The sequence below is a fragment of the Rhipicephalus microplus genome, chromosome 5 (genome assembly GCF_043290135.1).
Source record: "Rhipicephalus microplus isolate Deutch F79 chromosome 5, USDA_Rmic, whole genome shotgun sequence".
Classification (NCBI taxonomy): Eukaryota; Metazoa; Arthropoda; class Arachnida; order Ixodida; family Ixodidae; genus Rhipicephalus; species Rhipicephalus microplus.
The window spans coordinates 766,862-787,402 of NC_134704.1; the positions used below are offsets into that span (position 1 = coordinate 766,862).

At 46.7% G+C, this 20,541-nt stretch overlaps 1 protein-coding gene across 1 annotated transcript; it reads right to left on the reverse strand.

The window, feature by feature from the left end:
- Nucleotides 1-6,008: 6,008 nt before the first annotated feature.
- LOC119175124 (INO80 complex subunit B) lies at nt 6,009-20,339 on the reverse strand. The gene is made up of 2 exons (XM_037426362.2): nt 19,588-20,339; nt 6,009-6,590 (listed from the first exon to the last, which is right to left on the reverse strand). Exons 1-2 carry the CDS (start codon nt 20,032-20,034, stop codon nt 6,180-6,182), a joined length of 858 nt encoding a protein of 285 aa, XP_037282259.1. The 5' UTR covers nt 20,035-20,339; the 3' UTR covers nt 6,009-6,179.
- Between the last annotated feature and the right edge of the window lie 202 nt (nt 20,340-20,541).

Consider the following 20,541-nt stretch of genomic DNA (forward strand, 5'->3'; position numbering starts at 1 on the left):
AGCGGCGGAGGGTATTTGTCAATTCGCGTGACAGCGGCCTCATCTCCAGAGGTCGCCGTTTTCAGTTTCCCTGGCGTGGGCTTGCGCCACTGACACCAGGGGACCCAAAGGCGGGTCAGGTGCGGTGCGTTGATGTGGATGGACGGGGTGATCGTGACCGTTACTGTCGTCGCGGCGGGACAGGAGCGTGATGACTACCTTCCAAGTAATCCGCAATTTCTTGTAGGCGCTCACCATAGCGTGGACAATGTGCATCTGGGTGGAATCCTTGTAGGCCTATTCGTCGGTAGTAACAGTCGCAATACATGTGTCCAACTTCGCCACAATGGTAGCACAAAGGACGATTGTCGGGTGCACGCCAGATGGTGGACTTCCGTGGGCCAGGACAAAAATCGGCCTGAGAAGGCAGGCGATGGGCTGGACTTGGAAAAGCGTCTGGGGGTGGATGAGCAAAATGTGCCGTCGACGGCGTAGAGACGCGTATGGCATCCGCGTAGGAAAGCGTGAGAAGTTTGACTTGCGATGGTGGTGAGGAGTGAACGAATTGCCTGATTTCGTTACGAACGACGTCCGTAAGAGCAGCGCTACTGGGAGGGGACGCTGCATGAAATTTCCGAAGTTCTTCGCGTACGATTTGTCGTATGAGTTCTGTGAGGACCTCCCTGTTATAATCTCCTGGTACAAGCGAGCACGCAGCGGACATGGCCGTCTGACACTCATACTGCAACACCCTCTGCCGAAGCATGCGCTCCATAATTGTGGCCTCACGTATGAACTCGGACACAGTCGTAGGAGGGTTGTGCACAAGGCCCGCGAAAAATTGCTCCTTTACGCCTCGCATTAGCAGGCGCACTTTCTTGTCTTCTGGCATGTGGGGGTGAGCTTGTCGAAACAATCGCGACAATTCTTCGACAAACATGGCGACGCTTTCGTTCGGCATTTGAAACCGTGAAGAAAGTGCCTGCTCCGCTCTCTCTTTTCGTTCGGGGTTACAGAACGCCTGGCGAAGCTGCCGATGGAATTTCTGCCAACTTGTGAATGAAGTTTCGTGGTTCTCATACCACACTCTTGCCGCGTCTATAAGGGAGATATACACGTTCTTCAACTTACGGCGATTGTCCCAGTCGTTGATGGCAGCGACCCGGTCGAAATGGTCAAGCCAGTCTTCGACATCCTCACCGACATCACTATGGAATGAGTTGGGTGTGTGAGGCGTGTTGATGACACAGGGTACGCTAGCGAGTGGGTCATGCTCGGTTTGGGTTGCGGATGTGGCAAACATTTTCCTCACGGAACTTGCCAAGGGGCCGTACTGTGGTGGTAGTCCTTGAAGCCGGTGGCTGCTTCGATAGATATCAGCAGACCCTGGTGCACTGGCAGTGGTTGCAGTACAGTACCCAGCACGTCCACCAGTCTGTCACGAGAGGAAACGATAGGCAGGAACTCGAAGTGGAGGACTGTTTACTCAGCCACAGCTGCCATTCACTTCTTCGCTCTCGCCTTCTGCCACCAACACAGCGTGGCAATATATACATGTAGCTTCACTGCATATGCTCGTCCCTTTTACATTGACATGACTGAAGGAGCACACCGAGCGATTTCCGTAACTAGCGACATAACGCACCAAGAAATGCACAGAATGAAGAACCATGTGTGGACATTTTATCATGTAAAATGAAGAACAATATATACAGTAACCATAATATTTTACAAAAAATGAAATAAACTGTGAAAGCAACGTTTCGCGCAGCAAAAAGACGCATGACATACCAGAATAGTGTTGATTATATTTTTTCAATTGTCATGAGGATTGTGTATACAGAGCAGCGGTCTTGTGGACCAGTGGTAGTCCCACTCGTTGCGGCTTCTTAAATTTTCAAATACGTGACTTCTTAAATTTTTCAGTGCATTATTCCAACACGTGAACGAAAAGAGGACAAAGACACCAAAAACTTGGGTAAGCCCCCTGTTTGAACTTTCTTTTACAAAAAGCATGCATGTCTTGCAAAGAGCTCCCTCCTGATATTTGGAACACACCAGCCAGGCAAACATTTCTAGCCAGAGAGGTTGGAACTTCAGTTAGTGCTGAGATAAAGGTGTAGTGCCTGGTTTCTATGGCGCTATAAGCAAACGTGTTCTCGTCGTCCTGCAACTTCTGGCGTATTGGCCGGTTGACACACGTAATGGCCAATGTTGTCAGAAATCGCAGTTTTCGTGCATGCATCATGCTCCGATCAAGTTTTTGGGAGTTCTTTCCACAGCCTCGTCGTATTCAGGCAGTGCAGAACTACACCTGGGAACCGTTTCTTTGGCAGCTGTAGCCTTTTCACCAGTTATCTAATGTGCACTGAGGCAAGCATCACCTTTCGAGAAATAATCGTTAAGCGTTACCTTATGGCTCATAAAAGAGCGCTGATTGACATAGAACACGAACTACCCACAAATACGTGTAGGCAGTAGTATATTTCAAAAGGGTGACTTCGCATTGCTAGGAAGCAATGCGCTCAGAAAAGTTCGGGCTAGGACACTAAATGCGAGAAACGAAAACTCTAGTGACGATACATGTCGGCTGGTAATGTTCTGTCTAGCGCTCGTTTCTCCCCTGTTGGAAAGATTTGCCGGTATACATTTCATACACTTCCCTTCAGATGCCGGTAAGGTCGCACTCACTTAGCATCTTACTCTGTGCGCGAAACATCTCGCGTTTGTGATTGCGCCCCTGCGGAAGGCTGGAAGGTCCTGTTTTGTTGTGATGCCATACAACAAACATGAATGAATATGAAGGTGTTGATACCAGCAGTGAAGTTCCTGTGACTCGCATCAGAATGCCTGAAACAGAAAACCGACAGGCACGTATTGTGCAGAGTACCGCATAAGTAAACTTGTGTTGCATGCACTGGCAGTTCTCGTCGGAGTTCATGCGTTCTGAGAAATTGATTAAGGTGCACTATGCTCTGAAGAAGACCAGAGTTCCTTCCTTCATCACTAGTGAAGCGATCACTCGAGATTTTGCGCAGGTATGAGACCGCTCCTGTTCGTGCCGGTGTAAATACTCCCAACATGAATGCACCTATTGGAACAATGTATACATGGCATATCTATGCTGCACGGTGAAATATTCTCTATGGTTCTGTATCTGTTGACGTAAAAGGAAATGGTGGCTGCACGTTTGCAAACAACGGAAGACACTTTGCCGCATTGCTATCGTTAAGGGTGCAGAGCGCCAAAATTTAAGGGAAAAAAAAATACGAGCACATTATGCGTCTTTGTGCATATATGAGTTTTCTAGAGCATATACGCAGCGAACAAGCTCTCTTTATGTGAGTAGGCATAGTCTGGTCCCAAATGCATTTTCGATTTAGACCAACTTGACATTTCTCGATAATGATTACCTTGCCCTTGCAGATTGCACAATAAAACCTCTACAGTTGGAGTACTTCATTGCTATCAAAAGTCACCAAGCAACTATAATGTCAACCAAGGTTGTGAGAAAGTCTGCCTGAAAAATAACGCTTACAAAATCATGTTGCCAACGTGCAGCATAACTTACAAAAAAATGACTTATTGCGTATCGCAAGCATGCTTGAATGCTCACAGTAAAGTAAAAAATGGTGACTAAAAGCTATCACTGCGTCAGGGCTGCTCGACGTATAGAGCTTAGTATAAAAATCATTCTCATAGACATGCATCGCGAACATCAGCAGTAAAAGTGATTCGCTGAGCAAAGTAAGCAAGCAATACCGAAATGTCACTATCAATGTACAAAAACATGCTGCGTATACCTCTCGATCCTCGTATGTGGAGCCATCCTCGACTTGTGAAATGCACTTCGTCACGAAGGCTACACGATCTACGCCTTACAGAAATTACCAACAATGTTTTCTCCGATCAGGCGGGTCATCGCAATGATGCGTTTTCGAAGACTAATCTATTCAATGGTGCAATCAGGGGCCGTTGCTCCAGAAGGTCACTCTACATGTCTTTAACACCTGTCACCATGATCTAGTGACTAAGGGACTCTGCTGCTGACCAGGAGGTTGGGGGATCAAATCTAGCTGCATTTTGAATCGAGGTGAAAATGCTGTAGGCCCACGTGCTCAAATTTGCTTGCACGTTAAAAGAATCCCAGGTAGTCGAAATTTCTGGAGCCCTCCACTACCGCGTCTCATAATCATATGGTGGTTTTATACGTTAAAGCCTACATATTGTGGGGTCTCGAATTGGCGAACGAGCGCCAGGCCATGCTCTTGGAGTGAACGGGCACAGAAGACGCTGTCGGTACAAACCAACAAACCCATACACATTTATTTAACTAAGTTTAGAAGGACGATATCATCCGCCGAATCAATGCATCAATTGTAGTTAACACTACCATACAAACAATATAACACAGTAACACCAAACACAACAACATACCCAAGACGGCGTCGCCAACGCTTGACTTACCACGTGGGCCCCCCGGCGCGAGGGCCCGCGGTGCCACGCTAGAGACAACCGTTCGCGGCAGCTGCCACGGGCAGAAGAGACTCGCTCAACTCTCGCCCGTCACCAAGGCCTGCCTTCCACCAGGGGTCACCGCCGGCGCTACCACTCTACCAACAGTGGTACTCAACGCGAACACAACGCCATCTATCATCCGGCAGTTGTCACCCCTAAAAAACGGCTTCTGTGCGAGACAGGTGCACCACGCGGCGCAAACAACTTTACGGGCGGTGTCAGCACACTCACAATATTAATCAATTTCCTGTCGTTCAATGTATTTTACTATGATTACATTACTTACTTTCTGCACAAGCATACCCATAGGGAGAGGGGGTCTCATAACTTTGATATAGCAGTACATGTACACAATCTGCTCAAATTACCGCTGATAGTCACGGCACAGAGCAAAGCTGATGCCTGTTGCCCCCCTCCCCCAGTTGGGTTGGCGTGAACCGTTCCTGAAAAACATTTCTGGCTTTGCCCCTGCCGGTAACACACCTCACATGTACATTAATGGCTCACATTGCTCGACTATAACTGTAGAATGCAAATAACTAACAAGAAAATGCGTATAAGACATTGTAATAGCCTAAAAAATTGTAATGTGAGAAGTTTTGAATACTGAGTCCACACTAATTGCTTGCTTTGTGTTCATGATGAATATATAAAGTAAATCATGTTTCAAGAACGATAAATACACTTTCCACTAGCTAAGAATGGTATAAATTTCATCCTAATCTCATTATTAGAAGTATGAAAAACATGATATTCAAACTTAAGTTGCCTGAAACTAGATCTCGAGAAAAACACATTTCAAAGGTATGAGTGAAAGCTCGTCTATGCAGCAAAAATATGTTTTTTAAATGATTTTTTTTCCATCATGAGAGCATACAAACCATGGTTATTTTGAGCATGTGGCTTTGGTGACTTGTTCATGCAAAATGCAATAGTAATGAGTCCCAGGCGACAATATACAGGAGACTCTAGACAGTCGGTTCATTGTAGATTTTTAAAAGCTTTTTAAAAGCGTATTTGACCTTCTCCGACATCAATTTTTTTTTACGTGCAAGTAGAGAAACTAAACTAAGTGTGAGCAAATAAGGACAAAAGATATGCAAACCTTCGAAAATAAACATTTTTTGAGGATGTGGCCTTGTCAAGGTGTTAAACTTTTAATCTGCATTTTTTACATTTCATTGTTGATTTCCACTATTTATATAGAATACACAGTAAATAGTACTATCTATGCTTCCTAGCGTTTTTAAGTCTCAAGCAGTTATTCTTTGCCAGAATATGACCTGGCACAGTATGTAATCTTGATATGGGAAACAAATGAAAATGCTTATTTTGAACGACACCTCATACACACATTTGCAGCATGCTTGCTTTATAGCATTTCAAACTGCAAAGGGACACACCCGTTTTGGAGCAGGAGTACTTTTTGTGGTTCGAGCAGCCTTTGATGCTGCATAGCACCCTCCGTGGGTACTCGCAGGACGCCACAGCAGGAACAAGTGGGAACGGAATACCAGGAGGAAACACTAACAGCGTTTATATACAATACACAGTAAATAGTACTATCTATGCTTCCTTGCCTTTTTAAGTCTCAAGCAGTTATTCTTTGCCAGAATATGACCTGGCACAGTATGTAATCTTGATATGGGAAACAAATGAAAATGCTTATTTTGAACGACACCTCATACACACATTTGCAGCATGTTTGCTTTATAGCATTCCAAACTGCAAAGGGACACACCCGTTTTGGAGCAGGAGTACTTTTTGGGGTTCGAACAGCCTTTGATGCTGCATAGCACCCTCCGTGGGTACTCGCAGGGCGCCACAGCAGGAACAAGTGGGAACGGAATACCAGGAGGAAACACTAACAGCGTTCCAGCTTCACTGCTTCGTAGCAGCGACACTTTAGGCATGTCTGCCTTCTTGGCTGGCTTTTTGCAAGCACGAAGCCGAGACTCTGATTTTTTGAGCAGCCGCTCAATAGTCTGCTTCTTGTCTTTCTCTTTCTTCTCTTCAGCCTGCTGCTTTCGTTTTCTGGCACGCTGCATTCTGCGCTGAATCATCTCTTCAGTCATCTCCTGGATAGGCTCCACCTGTAATATACATTCATTTGCATGTCTGTAGCCTCTCTATAGATTGTCCAAATGCTACAGCAGGGTCATCTCTCTCTGCTTAAGTATCCGTACATGCTAAAAAGCATACAGGTGACATTGGCTGAGAGTATTATGTTGTACACACATAGCGAAACAAAGGCTGTGCTACTCCACAGCCAGCACAGAAGTTGATATCTATAAGCAGTTTCTTATACTAAAAGCTTGGCATCAATGCAGTAATGAAAATTTCATTACAGTATACCTAGTAGCACATATTTAGGGGCAAGCTCGTGCATTTTTTCAAAAAAGAAAACATGGCACACCATCAGCAGACACGACGGACCGTCTGTGTCTATGGTGTACTGTGTTTATTGTGTAATCCTTCCTTTTTATTACAATGTATCTCACAACCGAGGTTGTTCGAAGTAACCTTAAGACACTAGCATAGCTGTCCGGAATTACCATGAAGGCTACATGCTTTTTAATTTCTTCTAACAGCTATTAGTGCTGCAAAAGGGCAACAAGTAATCAGCCGTGAAGCTGAGAACAGTTCTCTCATGATAGAAGCAATGCTATGCTTTGACTGGGACAGTCACATAAGTTCCTGCTCCAACTGCACTTTGCATGGTGCTCTTTACTACTGTAGCTTAGTCTATTCACATTGTGTATGCCACGGTTAGGCAAACAAAACTTTTATCCGATTCTATTGTTAAGAAGAAGATTTATTCACCAACAGCGGGTCTTGCTAGTGCCTTAAAGAGCGCACAGTCATGCAGGCCAACGGGTAAACTCGAGGGTCCAACCCACAACAACCACGTTGTCATCATCCTCCTTTTGGGTGCCATTTCAGCTGTGCTGGAGCGACAGTTCCATGCACATATCATCACCCCGGCCGGTAAGGCACCGTCTTGGTGCCTGTTAAATGAGCGAGTCAGTGTTGTAGTGCTTGAGACGAGAAACGTGGACTACTTCCGTTCTGGGTGCAGCAGCCGATGAGTTTGTGGTCACGTCAATCTCGTAGACTCGAAATTGCCCAGCGTACCGCAATTGTAGTTTCTCGCAGAGACCAACACGACGTGATGGGAGCCACAGGAGAACAAGAGATCCAGCAGAAAAAACTGCATTTCTATCGACGGTCGTAAAGAAACTTTTGTGCTGTCTGCAACGACGATAATCGAGCGCGGGCTACCACACATGCCGTGAGGGCACGGGTGATGGCATCCTGAGCGTACGAAGTAGAAGATGGGTCGTCTGATGAAAGCAGTGTGTAGAAGGGCAGTAAGGGATGACGTCCGAAAAGTAGATAAAATGAGGAGTAGCCCGCTGTTTCATGACGCGACGAGTTATGGGCGAAGGTGACGAACGGCAGAGCTATGTCCCAATCAGTGTGGTCGGTAGATACATACATAGAAAGCATGCCTGTCAATGTGCGGTTTAGGCGCTCCATAAAGCCGTTAGTCTGAGGGTGGTAAGATGTGGTGAAGTTGTGACGGGTAGCACAAGTAGACCATCAACCACATGAGATAGAAAGTAGCGACCACGATCTGTGAGCAGGTGAGACAAAGTGCCATGCTGGAGAATAATGTCGTAGAGCAGGAAGTCGGCAACGTCAGTTGCGCGGCTGATTGGTAGTGCTAGAGTGATTGCATACCGAGTGGCATAATCTGTGGCCACTTCAATCCATTTATTTCCAGTTGTGGAAGTAGGAAAATGATTTAGCAAGTCTAACCGCACTTGATAAAACGGCTCGGCTGGAACTTCAATAGGCTGAAGAAGACCAGTAGGCTTCTTTCGGCACTGGCAGAGGTCGCAAGATGCGACGTAACGACGAACGCAGCGGTAAAGACCCTTCCAGAATACTCGTCGTCGAACGCGGTCTTAAGTTCTAGAGGCACCTAGATGTCCAGAAGTTGGAGCGTCGTGAGATTGTTGTGGAACATCCTTTCGCAGGTGGTGTGATACAACGAGTAAAAGTTCCGCGCCGTCGGGGTGTAAGTTGCGGCGGTACAAAACGTCTTGAAGCAGGAATCTGCTAAGGGAAGGGTCAGTATGACGCACTTGAAGGCGGTCAATGATGGTGAACAGCGATGGGATCTCGGCGCTGTTCGTCTGCCACGTTCAGAAAGTCAGTGATGGCTAAAACGCAGGCAATGGATTCCAAATCGGTGGAGTTGGTGGGTCAACGGGGTGCCGAGATAAGCAGTCAGCATCGCTGTGCAGCTTTCCAGATTTGTACACAACCGAGAATGTGTACTCCTGTAATCAAAGTGCGAGAATGTGTACTCCTGTAATCGAAGTGCCCATAGGCCGAGTCTTCCTGTAGGGTTCCTAAGCGTCGACAGCCAGCAAAGCGCATGATGGTCCGTGATGACTGCGAACGGACGTCCGTATAAGTACGAACGGAATTTCGCAATGGGCCGTATGACGGCTAAGCATTCCCGCTCAGTGATGGAATAATTTTTTTCCGCTTGTGACAGAAGGCGACTAGTGTAGACTATCACAGGTTGGTGGCATTCTGTATCTGAGTAAGTATAGCACCAATGCCATGGCCGCTTGCATTGGTGCGAAGCTCTGTTCGATTGGCTGGATCAAAATGAGCCAACACAGGTGGTGATGTGAGGACGGTAATCAGCGACCCGAAGGAATGTTCCTGGTCCTTTCTTCCCCAAGAAAAGGCCACATTCTTTTTGAGCGGATCCGTGAGGGGCACAGCAATATCCGCGAAGTTGAAAACAAAGCGGCAGAAGTATGAGCAGAGCCCAATAAAACTGCGAAGTTCTTGTGTGGAATGCGGAACCGGGAATTATCGGACTGCACGGACTTCTAGGGTCGGGTTGAACACCAGTGGCGTCAACAAGGTGGTCGAGTAGTTTAATCTGCCGGTGTCCAAATGCACATTTCGACGAATTCAGTTGGAGACCAGCGCAACGAAAAACTTCTAGAATTGCCGAGAGACGAGACAGGTGGCTTTCGAAGGAGGGCGAGAAAATGACTACATCGTCCAGATAGCAAAGGCAGTTCGACCATTTGAAACCGTGGAGAAGAGAGTCCATCATACGTTCAAAAATAGCCGGGGCGTTGCACAAACCAAAAGGCATGACCTTGAATTGGTAGAGGCCGTCGGGTGTGATGAATGCTGTCTTCTCCCGGTTGCGGTAGTCAACTGAAAGTTGCCAGTATACGGATCGAAGGTCAAGGGACGAGAAATAGTTGGTGCCGTGGAGGCAGTAGAGCGCATCATCGATTCGGAGTAGAGGATAAACGTCCTTCTTAGTGATTTGATTCAGGTGGCAATAGTCGACGCAAAAGCGCCAAATGTTGTCCTTTTTAACTAAGACCACAGGAGATGCCCAAAGGACTCGATGAAGGCTCAATGACATCTTTGCTGAGCATTTTCTCGACCTCCGTCCGTATAACTTGGCGTTCAGCATGCGACACACGGTAAGGGCGTTTGTGGAGTGGACTGGCGTCGCCGGTGTTGATGCAGCAGGCTACGGCACTTGTGCGGCCCAGGGGACGGTCGTCGACGTCAAAAATATCCAGGTAAGAAAATAGAACATTCCGGAGCGCTGCAACTTGGGAAAGTAAGAGGTCGCCGGATATCATTTTGTCGAGGAATGCGTTATATTGCTGGTTGATTACAGGTTTCGCCACGGCCTTAGTGTCAGGGGTGAAAAAACAAATTGAACATTCATCCGGGGTGAAAAGATAGGCTAAAGTGATGCCTTGGGGAAGAACTTGGGTCGGCGTAGAGAAGTGCAGAACAGGAAGTAGCACCGTGTTGTTAGCAACAACCACTATAGTATGTTTTAGTGCGATGTGGTGCATAAGGGTCAAATCAATGAAGGGAGCCACCAGACAGTCTCCATCAGGAACGGACGGAAAGGGCGACATAGGAATGTACATAGTAGCCTGGTGCAGTAGCCGTAGAGACTCCATGGATCGTATCCGAGTACGACATGGAGGAGCAAAATCAGTGCACAAAGGCAATTCGAGCCGTAAAATACCGGTAGAACAATCGATAAGGGCGGAGTGGGCGGTTAAGGTATCAATTCCAAGGATGACGTCGTGTGGGCAAGCATCAAGGACTGCGAAGAGAACGGAAGTGCGGTGGCCGGCAACAGAAATGCGGGCAGTGCACATGCTCAGCACCGATGTTCGACTTTCGTTGGCCACTCACGATGTTTGACTTTCGTTGGCCACTCGAACGGTAGAAAACATAGCAGGGGTGAGAACCTTTTTCAGGCGAGATCGAAGTGTAGAGCTCATAACAGATACTTGGGCACCAGTGTCAATTAGAGCAGTAACGACGAGGCCATCAAAGAACACTCGAAGTAAATTGCGTCTTGAATTTGTGGCCGGTTGGAGTTTTTGTTCCGAGTCGTCAACTCAGCGCCACCTTCAGGAGCTGCACTCGTCAGTTTCTCAGGGAATGACCAGAATAAGCCGGTGACGGAGAGCGGCGGCGTTGAGGGGAGCTTGACGGCCGACGACATCAGCATAGGACAGTTTGGAGCGTGGAGATGAACGGCGAGGTGAAGGGTCCTGAAGATGGTCATCCGAAAAAGCGGGTTACAAATAGTGTCCACGGTACTGACGGCGGTCGACATTAAGAAAGCTTGGCTGGAAATACCACCTGTTGCGGCAATGGCGGAAGATGTGCCCAACTCAAGAGCAAAAAAAGCAGATGTGTAAGTCATCGTGCGTGCGCCACTCAGATGGATTTCGGTAGCGTGGTGGAAACCGAGGAGTTGAAGCTGCCGGAGCAACAAGTGGAGCAGAGTGGTGGTCAGTGTTGTGAACGGGAGTGCTAATGGGCTGCGGCATGTGCTTGGCGGGCTGGGGAACCTGGACGCCCAGGTTAGCAAACTTCTGACGTTTGACGGCTTGAATAAGCGAGACTGTTGCCTAGTTCTCTTGCGCAGGAACTGATAGGAAGCGGGTGCCATGGCCTTCAGCTCTTGGCGAACAATTCTTGCGATATTGGCAGGAGGTGCAAGTGAACGGGGCGTTGCAGAACCCTCGCAAGACAAAGTTGCAGCGGTGTTCAGTAGTCTTGTGAAGTGGTGGGTTATTCGCCTGCTTTTAGCCTGTTCAAATCGTTGGCATTCAGATATGATGGAGTCAACAGTGGTACAGTTCTTACACATTAGTATGTTGAAAGACATTGCTCACTATGCTTTCTTACACATTAGTATGTTGAAAGCATAGTCAGCAATGCCTTTCAACACGTTACTGATCTTATCTGCCTCGGACATGTGTGTTTTTCGGCACAGTGCCACTACGTCTTGGATGTACGTGACGTACAACTCAGTCGATGACTGAACACGCGAGGCGAGTTCCTGCCTGGCTGCCATCTGACAAGCAACTCACCGACCGAACAAGTCGCGAAGCTTTTTCTTGCATGTGTCCCAGCTGATTACTTCTTCTTCATGCGTCTCATACCAGGCACGTGCCGTACCCCGTAGGTAGAATAGAATATTTGCCAGCATGAGCGTCTCGTCCCACCTGTAGTGCTTGCTGACGCGCTCCAATAATGCGAGCCATTCTTCGACGTCCGTGCTGTCCGTCCCGGAAAGTGTGCCAGGGTCAAGAAGATGGAGGAGAATCACAGGTTGATGGAGCCGGCGCAGATGGCGAGGCCTGAGTGCTGGTTTCAGGCATCACGGCTGGACAAAGCTGGCGTCTACTGCGGAGTTCCAGAGCCAGGTTGTGTGAAGACCCCGCACCTTTCACTAAAAGATATTACGGGGAAGATTTATTCACCGACAGCGGGTCTTGCCAATGCCTTAAAGAGCGCACAGTCATGCAGGCCAACGGGGAAACTCGAGGGTCTAACCCACAACAACCACGTTGTCGTCTTCCTCCTTTTGGGTGCCATTTCAGCTGTGCGGGAGCGACAGTTCCATACACGTATCACTATTTTTCAAACAGAAAAAATTGCATTACGAAGCAGCCACAAGTGTTTTATGTGCACAAGAAATGCCAGTTTGCTGCAGCTATTCGCCTTTTTAGAGCCATATAGTAAAATGTAAAATATTTTCAACAACTCCAGGAGTTTAAAGACATCATTCAAGAACCATAAACATTAATATATAAGAATAAATAGTCACTAAATGTTAAAAAAATTGAAGGAAACTTTGCAAACTCTATAGTGCATTCAGCAAAAGCCTGTGTCCACTGAAACGAGATCAGTTAGAATGGAACCTGATGAGCAGGCCCTTCTTTTATCAGTGGGGGGATTGTGGCCAGGCTACAGGAGAGACGCGTGTGTGCAGGAGCCATCCGACCAACTCGCCTGCTGCAACAAAAACGTCTGCCAAAGAAGAGTTGCCATGTGCCATCACGTGATTCCTGAGAGAGTGCAAAGGGAAGAGAGGCTTAATAGCCTCACCGCTCAAGCATTTCATATATATGATTAACCGGCCAAACTTTAACAAAGCATGCAACCCCAGTGTTAATCACAGTCTGTGATCTATGGAAGTGCCTTCTGTTGTAGCTTTTGATTGTTCTTACACTATTTTCGATCACTGTCTTTAAGAAATGTGCACTTCATACTTCACATTTGGCGAGGATATTTTGATTGTTCTCACACTATTTTCGATCACTGTCTTTAAGACATGTACACCTCATACTTTGCATTTGGCAAGATTAGCTTAAAGGATATTAAGCATACCTAAAGATTTTTTGAAGGTGGCACTTCATGCTCCGGTTGGTATCATCCCAAGCTATATGTGCCCACAAAACCTCAAAAAAGGCAAGTGCAAGAGCGGAGACTCTTGTAACGTATGCTAGCATCCAGGGCACAGACAGATGCAGCCACTCATCACGAGTAAGATACATTAAAGGCTTTTGCCTTAACACAGCTGAAACTCAAAGCCTCAATGTAACAAGAACAAATTTTGCAGAGTTACTGATCAACAAAGAAATTTCCATGCCCTATCAAACACTCATAAGCATAAGACTCAATTTTCGCAATCAGCCCCAATTAACAAACTTGGCCACCAGAACGGATTTAGCAAAGTTTTTTTTTTAAATAACTGAGTGAGAAATTGGTTATTTCCTACTAGTAATTGTGACCAAGACTAGCTTTTGATTGAGAATGTGCAGAGGCTATAGCGTTAAAACATTCAGGTGGCATAGTTATGGCCCTAGCTTTGTATTGACGAAGTTACACACACGACAGCGAACCACACGTGACATGGCGAAAATTATTTAACAGGGCGTGCGTAGTTCATATAATTTATTGCTTGAAGAAATTAATAAAATTTGAGATAAATAATGAGACGCAATAAAAGAATGTGTGCATTTTTTTTCTCGTGTATTGCAACAAGATGCGGGGCAAATGTGTCGGCATTTCGCATGTGTTTGTGTCCTTGCGGTCAGCGCATCGAGCAGACAACAGCCGTGGAAATGAAAATAACTCTCTTACGCTTTCGCGCACTCATTGTGCTCATGTATTCTATCGCGTCTTAGCCAGTGTTTCCAAACCATCCCGCAGAAACAGGCAGTAGACCACAAAATAATGCTGATAAACGATAAAAAAAAATCTGCTCGCATTCTTGGGGGGCTTGTTCGGGCACGTCATGCGCACGTGACCTCCTGGTCGGATGCCGGAGAGAGTAGGGAAGAGATTTGGCTTGCGAAGGCTATGGGGGAGAGCGGCAAGGGTAGAGATCGCCTCCTCTCATCTTCGTCTCGCGCCACTTCAAGAAAAAAAAAAAACAACAGTTTTCTCAGCTTGTAATGAACTGATTGAAAAAATTTTATGGCGTATCGCTCCTCACCGGACGCACAACAACTTCCATGGTCTAACTAAAATTTGTTATGGGGCCTGGTGAGTGGCCCTTTAAAGTCACCCCCGCTTTTTTAGCTGGAGCCATCCTGTACCTTGTACACGGGCGGCGCATTCCTCTCTGCTTGAGCAACAATCGAGAGGCCTGGCACGCAGGTTGATGTTATAGCATTCGTCCTCACTGCAAAGGAGATAGGTCAGCTCTTCTTATCTCTGCTTTAGCCGCATTCTTCGCCCCCTGTTCGCCCGCTCTTATCGCGTGTAAAACACAATGCGCCGGGGGATGTTATTGATTGGGACATTACACAAAACATGACAACCGGTGGCGTAGCAAGGGGGCACATGACATGACGGCCAGTGGCATAGCCAGGGGTACACACTTCTGCATTGATGTATAACTTTACAATACGGACAAGGTTATGAATGCCCACTGAACTTGGCAGGCAGACGACAGGCCAGAGCTTGCTCTGTGTCCGCTTGACGTCTGTTTCTTTCTTTTGCTATTTGGTTATGCTGTAGAAGTGAAAGGAATTTTATTCTAGAATGCAATATGTGCGAATGAGATCTGCTTATAAAAGTCGTGATGTACAGAAGCTTTATTTGCGGTGTCGTATGCGTTTCTTAGCCGTAATCTTGCTCAACATAGGCCAACACAAACCTTGCGTTACAGTGCCTAGAATATACTGGCTAGTGTGCTGAGCACACGCTCTCGCATGGTCGCCGCGCTGATGCCTTCCCACAGTCACCACAGGGTGGCGCTGCTGCTCTCTAAGGTCCACCGTGCGTCGGCGAGTCCTGCGCTATGAGTAGCAAAGCAGAGCACTTTCTGCAGCGTATCCAGTCTTTTTCATTGCTTTTAACACACTTGACAAAACATTTGACCAGACGGAAAAAAAGTCTTAGTGCCAAATAACTGCCCCAAGATTCGAAGCATTTCACACACACGTAACTCAAATCATATGCTTGTTTTTGCGATTCAGTGCTTTTAACGACCAAAGCCAAATACGAGGAACCACATTGAGTGTACTACGGCTTACGACATTTGAAAATAATAAGCTAAATCTGACACATTAGATGCGAGAAGTCGTGTCATAAGATTGGCTCACGGCAATTTCGATTGCGAGCAATAAAACTGTTTTTTTGCAATTACACAAAAACGTTCATAGTGAAATTTTTCTGATTAAGGGTGTTAAGGATTAAGCTGGCTGCCACTTGGTACATCTTACTGCATTAAAAACCGTGCCACACGAAACTGAACAGCGTCGCCTCTGTTTTGTGTGTGTTTTTTTTTAGTCTTAGCCTTGGCCGTTTCGCTTTGTTTCCAACACAGTGATTTTACTTGACCTCGATCTAGTCAAGTGCTATTCACAATGCTCAGTCATCAAGATATGTTATTTTGTTAGCGGCTCGTCACACTGGGTATGATGCAGCATCATGCGGCTACTATAATTGTCAATCGCGAACAGATAGTTTGCTCAAGACTAGTAGATAAAAAGGCCCTCGTGGCGGCTGAAAGAATCCATCTCCCTGGTCTTTTCGAAGTAGAAAATATATTTGAATTAAGTCTAAAACTGCCTTTAAACCACTGTACGTATTTTTGCTAACAAGCTCACCACGGTACAACGAATATCTTTCCCTTGCGCAGGTGCTCATAGAGTCTCGGGCTGCGAATTCGCATCAAAAGGCACTCGACTATCCAGTTTTCATTGTATGACATGCCTTTCACAGATTGTCGTTGGGCAGCGAGAAAGCAGATCTTCACAGCAAGTTGCTGCTTTTGAGGAGGGTTGCTACCCTTCCTTGCGCTGCTGATTCATTCAGTGCCCCATTCTGGGCTTTCATGCAAGCCACTTGCTGCTGCACAGAAGCCAGTTTTCTTTTTTGCATAAGATGCATTGACTGATTGTTTAGAGCATGTTCCGGACTGACAGTGTGTTGCTGCTTTTTCCTGCGCAGTCTGTTTTACACGTACCTTCGTAGATATTTGCACTGCGTGCAGCTATCAACACTAAGTTGACACTTCTCAGAAAAATACAGTTGCCTTAATTTGGCAAGCTTTTTCGAATCCGGTTTCAGGCCACCCACACAGAATCTGCAATGCAGATTTCTTGATCAATTCTTCAGTTTTAATTGTTCTCCTAGGCACGTGCTTGCCACTTTCCTTTCCATGGAAATATGCTGTAGCCAGTACTGAACCACGTTGGGCATCACAGCTGAAAATGTCATTATTATTTCAAAAAATAGAGCAGCAACGTTGTTATCTGCTTGATAACGCACACACAATAGAGCCAATTGGTGCTTCGGTCAACATAGTCCATGATGCATAGATTGAAAACTTGCAGTACGGGTGTTGAGCTTAAAGCACGGTGACATGAACACAGCCGCGTAACTGAGCACCAAGCTTGAAGCATGGTGGACTGAACACTGCAACACAGGCCCTGCAGTGTATGCTTGATGACCCACTGCTGACATTTGTAACAGCACTGCACTTTGCCGTTTAGCGATGGTATGGTCACAAATATTTCGCACTTTCCTTTTAGTTCCTTTTTAGGCTGAAGGTGTTTAGGGTAGTTGTCAAATACCGTTGGTAGTGCGTGGGGGTTCAGGCGCGGTCTCTTCCTGGTGACCAACTCTTCCTGGTCTCTTCCAACGCCCGCTGTAGCTTTAAAGGTTCTTTTAGGTAGACGTCCTCAAAATGCTTCTCACAAAACACACATGTCTGGGCCAGCTTGAGCCGCTCCCACTCCGCAAGTCACGTCCGACGGCACAGGAAACACAGACACCTTTTCCGGGATTTGTGCGATAGCCACTTCGGCACAAAGCATATTTTCTGCCTGCCCTGATGCCTCTCCCGTTGTATCATGTCTTTGCGGTTCCAAGTGGCATCCACTAACACGCCAAAAATAGCGCACACATTTCAATAATACAGCTTAGAGCTGCAGATGCAACACCAGCAACGTGCATACGACGGGCTGCACTGTCTGCACCTTAGCGACAAATGGCGCTAAGTGTGATATTCACTTTCTAATGAAAGTGAATACCACAAACCTTCTGGTTTCACTTTCTAATGAAAGTGAAACAATGTTTTATTGTCGTTTTCTGCCAAATTTATTATACAGCTTTTTTTACTCTAAATTTAGACGTTTTTGAACATGGGTCTAGCGGTAAATTTATTGAGGAGTTTGCAACATTGTACCCTCATTACCATCACAGTATGGTGGCTAGAGGGGGAGGTGTCAGCAACGGTGCTCTGGAGACGCAGTATTCTTTCAGGACTATGCACCGACGGCTTTTGGAGTCGACAATAGCGCCACCACAGCGGCATGTCTCTCGGCTCAAAGATGCCATCCGTGTGCTGGCTGAGGTCTTGAAACGCGCTGGGGTATTTCGCATAGACATGTGGCCCCTTTTTGCGTCCACAACTTCATAGGACGCACTGTAGCCATATAAAAGAAATGTTTATGGTGAGTTTATGCAAAAAATATCAATGAGGTTGGCCCTGCAAGAATTTTTGTAATTGTTTCTTACTGCTGTAGCTGTGTGTGGAGTGCAACACTTACAAAACAGTGCATCTCGGCTTATACAGTGGGTGGTCATTTACAGGGCCTATTGCTATTTTTATAATAAATGCGATACATTTCTTGGTAAGCTTCTGCGAGTGCTAGGCCTATTGCCATTTTTATAATAAATGCGATACATTTCTTGGTAATCTTCTGCGAGTGCTAGGATACTCCCTGTCTGTCCATCCGTCCAACTATCCTGAAATCGCTACATCTCGATTAAGACGGATAATGTCGCAATTGTAGTGTTGGTGTCCCAATGTCCCACCAACGTGCTGGCGGGATGGGGTTTTGTTCTACTTTTGGCCAAAAGCTGTTTCATAGTGTTCACCGCATATGGTGGCTTTGATAACGCGACATGCGTTTATGGCCCGCGAATGATGCAACACAGGTTTATCGGTCAGTACTTGTGACATGGGCCTCTCGCTTACCAAAAATGCGACACATGTCTGTCGGTTGCGAGAAACGCACGATGCATTTCTCGCCTTAGTAGACAACATGCCATAACCGCATCGCAGACTAGAGAATTCAGATTTCGCGCGAAGCACCAATTGCTACAGCAACACTCGCCCTAGGCTCCCAGAGACACAGTGGGGCACCGAATAAAACAGCGTAGCCCCTCCCCCTTCTCGATGGTGACACCTCCCCCTCTAGCCACCATTGCGGCAAAGGCGCCCCTTAAAGAGACGGACAAACATTTTTCATGGCGCCTATTTTTCTTAGTGCAAAAGAAATCTTACTATCAGTTAGTCCGATTCCGGAATGGTATGGAAAACGCCGTGCAACATTTCTAATCAAGAGTTTTATATCTGTAGTCGATATGAAGTCATGCGCTCACATGCTGCAAACACCGAGCATATGGGCAGTTCATGTTTGAATGCGTTGGCTTACTGCGCATGAGTGCAATCCGCATTCCCATTGAAAATTCCCTTTGAGAATTTACACGCACGACAGCATCAGGCTACAAGACGACGGTCAGCAAAGTGATGGACTACAGCTTCAAGTTTATTCTGAATGCTGGTACATGTAGCTCAGCTCTTTTCATTTCTTAGGATATAATTGCATGTTCTGGACAGTTGTTGGTCCCTCTGAAAAATTCACGTAGACGGTGGCGCCCGATTTATAAGTATTATTGTGAAAAACTCTACGCTCGCTCGGACACGTAGACTCTCAGTAAAGGGAACCTGAAGGCACCAGGAAAATATGTTCCATTTATTAGGAGTTCCTTTACTGAGAGGTGAACATGGGTGCAGAATACAAGCCCAAAACCAAGCATTGCAGAGGCAATAGTTCCGCTTAAGCAGTAGTTGCATTTAATCCGTTTACTGAGAGTCTACTGTCTATTTTTTTATTTTACTTGCATCTTTCTCGATTTTTCTTGTCACAATCAAAAGCATGATCATTCGCTCACAACGAACAAAGCCGTCGCCATCACCGGAACCTTTGCGAAGCGAGCTCTTTAATGCTGTCGCATTAAAACTAACATAGGCACAAAATCTGGAATGCAAAGAAAAAACGCCCAATGTAAAGTAGTAGGAGAAAACGTGCACATTTGTATCGTCACTTTGTGAAGCAGCATTACGTTCCAGACTGCAGCCACATAAAACAGCATTGTAATGTGGTTTTGAAAATTCGTATTTACCTGAACGGCGGGAGGGCCGTCCTCATCTTTGTCCTTAGACTTGCTCTCGAGGAGTGCGCGCTGCCGCGCCGTCATCAGCGTCGGGTCCTTCATCTTGCGGAGCTCGTCGTCGACCTCTTCGAGGCGGCCGGACTCCAGGGCCTCGAGCCAGGCCTCCTCTTCGTCATCGCTGCCGTGGCTGAGGCTCGGCTCGTCCGCCGCCCGAGTGACGTTCTTCTCTAGAGCTTGCTGGCCACCGATCTTGATCTTGAGCTTCAAAGCAGGCTTGCCTCCATTATCTCCTCCGCTCTGCGGGCTCACGGGTGGCGAAAGTGCTTCTTCCTCCTGGTCCGTGCCGCGCTTGCGCTTGTGCTTCTTGTGCTTGTGCTTCTTGTGTCGCTTGTGCGGTGGTAGCACGCGGAGCACATCGTTCTCACTCTTCACTGCCTCTCTCTTTTTCGGCATCATCGCGGACTTTTGGTGCCGTTGCTAAGCCGGCTGTCTTGGCAGCCGTGACGGTCGGCCACAGGCGCAGATGATTTTAAGCTTGAAACATCTAGGTCAATACCTCACTGTGGCACTAGCACAGAACACCGAGATACTAGGGAGAACATCTACACAACACACGACACAACGCAACAATCCACGGAGAAAGGAAATGGGCAAAATGGGTCTATTTAGGTGTTCTGTGGGTCTATCACGACATTCTTCAAATTAGAGAAGGGACACTGTACCTTTGACAAAGAAACGAAAATAAAGGTAGCGGTGGCGATGTAAACTAATTTATTCGACCTAGAGACGGCGCTGCTCATCCTATCATTCCGGGAAGAGCGTTGGGCTAGAGGAAGGTTTTCAGCTACTTGTACATGAAGAATGTCGATACAAAATGGAGGAAGCGAACCAGGAAGTCCACCATATAACGAACTAGTGCTCTCACCAAACGTCAGAGGACGCAAGCACAAAAAAAAAACAATT

What these genes read in the sequence shown, in the direction of transcription:
- LOC119175124 (XM_037426362.2), bottom strand. Translation starts at nt 20,034, where the DNA reads ATGATGCCGAAAAAGAGAGAGGCAGTGAAGAGTGAGAACGATGTGCTC. An exon ending in ACGGCCCTCCCGCCGTTCAG is followed by an intron (nt 6,591 to 19,587) that starts GTAAATACGAAT and finishes TGTATATTACAG; the next exon opens with GTGGAGCCTATCCAGGAGAT.